Source organism: Sarcophilus harrisii, chromosome 5, assembly GCF_902635505.1.
Source record: "Sarcophilus harrisii chromosome 5, mSarHar1.11, whole genome shotgun sequence".
Taxonomy (NCBI): Eukaryota; Metazoa; Chordata; class Mammalia; order Dasyuromorphia; family Dasyuridae; genus Sarcophilus; species Sarcophilus harrisii.
Genome location: NC_045430.1, coordinates 175832903 through 175838045, shown reverse-complemented (window position 1 = coordinate 175838045; position 5143 = coordinate 175832903). Strand labels below are relative to the sequence as shown.

General features: G+C 43.2%; 1 protein-coding gene across 1 annotated transcript; it reads left to right on the top strand.

Annotated features, from left to right (window-relative positions):
• The first annotated feature begins 248 nt into the window (after nt 1-248).
• PAX4 (paired box 4) lies at nt 249-3131 on the top strand. Its single transcript, XM_003771586.2, has 7 exons — nt 249-449; nt 819-949; nt 1225-1440; nt 1774-1849; nt 2203-2328; nt 2679-2761; nt 2916-3131. The coding sequence occupies exons 1-7, from the start codon at nt 314-316 to the stop codon at nt 3129-3131; spliced, it is 984 nt and encodes a 327-aa protein (XP_003771634.2). The 5' UTR covers nt 249-313.
• The last annotated feature ends 2012 nt before the right edge of the window (nt 3132-5143 follow it).

The following is a 5143-nucleotide window of genomic DNA, read 5'->3' as shown; positions in this document are numbered from 1 at the left end:
GATATGTGGAGTGAATTAGAGGAGTTGGGGTGATAGAGGCTGCAAATCTGGATGATTGGGAATATGGTAGTATCATTGATAGTTATTGGAGAATTCAGAAGACAGGGATTTAGGAAGAATATTTAATGGGGATAATAATAACAATTATCTTACAAGGTTATCGTGATAATTAGATATCTTATACAAATTGCTTAAAATACTTTATAAATACTAGTCATTATTATTATACTAATTTGCTTGTTCTTCAATTAGCAGAGTAGCATGCTTCTATTATTCTGGGGCATGTTACTGTCATAGTGACTTATGCAAGGGGATGTCTATAAATCTTCTATGTCACTACAGGCACAATCATAAAGCAGGAGATAGCCCAGTCTTGCCTCCCCACATTCCTGATCCCCACATCTGTTTCCTCTATTCAGACAAGTCATCCCAGATCATGCAGCAAAATGGTAAGAGAAACTCTGAGAAATCTAAAGTGAGTGGTGTGGCTGATGCATTTAGGATGTTACCTCTCCCAACTCTTACCTTTAATGATGTGTTGAGGAACAACATTCTCTCCTAGTATTATATCACTTCATTACCACTCCTAGACCTGAAATATGAGGAAAATTGATCCCTCCTTCAACTATGCCCCAGGAAGAAGGAAGTGGTACCTTTGAGAGGTCCTGAAGAGTAGAGTGGAAACCTGACCCTTAAGCCCCTTCTATGTCAAGAGTCATGCTTGTTGACTCAGAGATATGCTCTCTTAGGGGATATCCTACTGTAGTAGACTAGAGGGAAAGCTTCCACTGTGTTTGATACCTTCTGCTTCTTTCTAGGGATCAGTAGTGTGAATCAGTTAGGGGGGATTTTTGTGAATGGGCGACCTCTACCCAGAGATATTCGGCAGCAGATTGTGAAACTGGCAGTCAGTGGAGTTCGGCCCTGTGACATCTCTAGAAGTCTCAAGGTAGGAGGTGGGAGTAGGGAGGGCAAAGTAAGTATCAATGATGTTGAGTTTTGATGGCATCAATAGGAAACTGGCTCTAGTTTATACAAAACAGTCTCAGAGGATGCTCCTTGAGGTTGGGAGGTGAGCATCTGGAGCCCTGAAGTAAGATTGTCCTCTGAAGCATTCTTTTGATTTTGATTTTTGGAATCTTATTTTGCCTGAGAGGCTTCCTCTGAAAAGAGGCAATTCCTTCCCCTATGGTGTGTACCTTTCCATCCTCCCACCCTACCCAGGTGTCTAATGGCTGTGTGAGCAAGATTCTGGGGAGATATTATCGCACAGGTACCCTGGAACCAAAGGGCACTGGGGGAAGCAAGCCTCGCCTAGCCACACCCGCTGTGGTAGCTCGTATTGCCCAGCTCAAGGGTGAGTGCCCAGCTATCTTTGCCTGGGAGATCCGTCACCAGTTATGTGCTGAAGGGCTCTGCACCAAGGACAGGACACCCAGCGTGAGTATTTGTCCCTACTCAGTGAAAGAGCTGAGCAGAAGGGTGCATGGAGGGGTTGAACTAGGTCCCATGAATTCTTTTGGGACCTAGAGTGCAATCAACTGGGGAAAATGGGCAAGACAGCAGTATGAAAAGGAAAAGAAAGTTTCAAGAAAGGAAGGAAAGAGAAGGCTGCTGATGTTTAGTAAAAACAGAGAATAAGACTACCGACAAGGGAAAGGGTGGGAAAATGAAGAAGGAAATGGAGATGAAAAGAAGAGCCTGGAACTTTAATTCCAGCCTTAGCCACCAAGTATAGCCCCAGAGCTAAACCTATATATCCTTCTTGCTCAGGTCTCCTCCATCAACCGCATCCTGAGGGCCTTACAAGAAGACAAGAGGCTTCCTTGGACCCAGCTCACAATACCAGGTGAGAAATGGAACAGGGATGTCAGGGAAGAATGGAAACAGGTAGGAGAAAAGAGCTATTTGCTCACTCCTGGGGCCTTCAGAGTTCCACCCAGAGCTATTATCCATTACCTTGAAATTTAGACCAATACCATAATTTTTGCTTGCAAAGAGTGACTGTTGAGTGTTATTGGATGTATTTCTGTCTTTCCTCTGTCAGTGAATCTCTGTGTCTAGAATTCATTTGTAACTGATGCTCCCTAGTTTAGTTTAGCAAAAAAGGTTTCCCTTTGGTTCCTGTCAGTGCCCCAGGGCTTTTGATATGCTAGCAGTCCTATTGCCAACTAATCATCAGCCACTCCCTTCTCCCTGCAGATTTTCCAGCTCCAGGTCTTTACTTTCCCCACAGTGGTTCTGAGGCATCCCAGGTGGCCAAGCCAGGCCCACGTCAGCGAAATCGAACTGTCTTCTCCCCATTTCAGGCTGCTGCCCTGGAAAAAGGTGCTGGGGCTAGGAAACAGAGGGGTGGGTGCTGAATAGTCTCCTAGAAGAAAACTCCTTCCTCTCCTCTGTTCCCCGCAATCCCCCTCTCACCAATCAGAATGGCAGCTCAGCATGAACAGCACACACTCTTTTTTTGAACAATGAGGATCAATCACAACAGGGATGGGAACAAATCAGTGGTGTGATTAAGGCATTCAAGATCAAGAAAAGAAGTTAGAGGGTGGGACCTGCTTTGGAGAACAAGAAAGTTGCAGAACACATGTACTTAGACAAAGAATGAAGGACAGATGTCTATTGTCTTCTTGTACTGGTTCTCTCATGCCCTCACTCTGGGGGTCTCCTGACAGAGTTCCAGAGAGTGCAATACCCTGATCCAGCTACCCGGGGAAAACTAGCTGCTGCCACCTCTCTGCCTGAAGCTACAGTGAAGGTGAGATGCTAATAAATGGTGGAGTAAAGGTTGAAGGGAGCTCTCATCCTGGTTAGAGAAAGGGGTTGGGGGAGGAGCTGGAGTGGAAACTCACTAGTGTGAGTTTATAGAAAGAGACCATGGAGTTGGGAGTAGCTTTCTGGTCCCATTCCAGGTTTGGTTTTCCAACCGAAGAGCCAAATGGAGAAGGGAAGAGAAGTTGAAGTGGGAAACTCAATTCCCAGGTGATTGCTCCTTGATCCTTAACACTCCAGGCAGATTAAGTCCACAGTCCCCAACTCATCTATCTACCTGCCATGCACTGCACCTACCCCACTTCCCTCAGCTTTCTACCATATCCTCCCCTGCCCTATGGGTGAAGGAAAATTAGTCCCAATCCTCACCTTACTCGCCCTGCTCTTCCCAGCTCCATGTTCTGAGCAAACCTGGCCCAATCTTGGAGCTGCTTCCCAGGGTCTGATCTCACAAGATACTTCAAAATGGACCACTTCTGCACAGGTACCAAAAAAAAAAAAAAATAGAGCAGGGTTGTGGGGCTGATCCAGGGGATCTCTCAGCCCATCCCTTAGTTTGTTTTAGGGATGCCAAAAAGCTCATCCCAACCTTCCTGGTATAAAAATGATCCCAGTTTCTCCCCAGGACCACGGATATAGAGGCACAGGAAGGTAGGTCAAGTTTTTTCTCCTTCTTCTTTTTTTGCCCCTGGCAGCCCCCAACTAACCTTCCCATGCCTCCTCTTCTTGCCTCTGAGCCATCAGAACCACATCATTATCGACTGTGCTTGGGGACAGCGTTAGGAAAGTATGTGTGCGATGCCTTACCCAGTGTCTGGCAAGAATCTCGTGGCGGTAAGCACCCAGAACTACCTTCTCCTCTTTCCTCCTTCATTCCTGGATCATGCAGAGAGAGGGGCTGACTTTGCTTGATTCCTTGGCAGATAAGAATCAAACTGGAGTCACAATGGAAGCTAAATTCAGGTGACTCCCCACCTCAAGAGGGCACAAAGTGAGGGAAGGATCAACATCCTTATGATCTTCTTTCTGAATGCCTCTAATTCCAGAATTAGTAGCCCAAGATATTGGAGATAGGGGTTAGTAGAGAAAATATTCATTCGTTTTTTAATTCAGGAATGAGGTGTATGAGCTCTTTTTTCTCTGTGAGGGGCATGGGAAAGCGCTCACCTTTCTCTCTTTGTCACTACAGGGCAAATATCTGTTGGAGCTTCATACTCTGGATATAGAACACCTTTGTCACCAATGCCTTTCCCTGCCTTGGATACTTGGCCCTTCTTTCCACCACCCCTAACTCCTGTCATTATGCCTTTCACTTCCTCTTCTGCCATTACTAGCCCCGTCCCGCTCTAAGAATTGAAGTGAAATACAAAATATTATGGTATAGGGAAAAGAATACCACATCAAAATCTGGATTCTAATCTTAACTTTACCATTTACTAATTATGTGCATTAACTATTAATACCCAAGGGGAAAAATACTCAAAATCACCGATTAACAGAGAAATTCAAATTAAACTCTGAAGTACCATCTGATACTCTTCAAATTGGTGAAATTGATAAAAATGGAAAATGACAAGTGCTGGAGGGATTGTGGGAAAACAGATACATTAATGCTTTGTTGATGGAGTCAGGGACAGGTCCATGTATTTTGGAAAGCATTTTAGAACTTTCCCCCAAAACTATTAATTTTTAAAACCTTTGAGCTAGTGATAATATTACTAGGTTTATGCCCCAAAGATATCAAAGGAATGGAAAAAGAACTATATGTACAAAAATATTCATAGCAGCTTTTTTTCATGGACAAAGAATTAGAAATGGATAGGGTGTTCATCAACAGGTATATCAACTGGAATAATGTTATGAATGTGATGGAATACTACTATGCTGTAAAAAGTGATGAAGGGATGGTTTCAGAGGAACCTGGGAATGCAAACAACTTTGAAAAATGTATACATTTTGATCAACACAATGATAAATCATAGTTTCAGAAGACCCAAGATGAAACATGTTACCCACCCTTCAGCTAAAGAGATGATGAACTCGACAAACTAAACAAATTAAAGCACATTTTCTCGTCTTTTTTAAAAATTTCTTTCATTTTTTTCTTCCTTTTTAGGGTACATAGTTAATGTAAACATTGATTTGCTTTACTACATGTGTTTATAGTGGGTTTTGCTTTTCTTGTTTTCTCAGTGGGTTGAGAAGGGAGGTAGTAGAGAGAGAATTAGGAAGTGAAAATAAAACTGAATTTTTTAAATTGTGTACTTTTGTGTGAGTCACTTATCTGGTCCTTAGATTCCTCATCAGCAAAATTACCATTTTCCTGGTTATCTGAGTGAAAAAGTAAATTAATAACCTCTTCATGAGT

Coding starts and splice junctions, on each gene's coding strand:
- PAX4 (XM_003771586.2), top strand. CDS start 314: ATGTCTATAAATCTTCTATGTCACTACAGGCACAATCATAAAGCAGGA. Junction 2,329..2,678: donor GGCTGCTGCCCTGGAAAAAG/GTGCTGGGGCTA, acceptor GTCTCCTGACAG/AGTTCCAGAGAGTGCAATAC. Junction 2,762..2,915: donor TGCCTGAAGCTACAGTGAAG/GTGAGATGCTAA, acceptor GTCCCATTCCAG/GTTTGGTTTTCCAACCGAAG.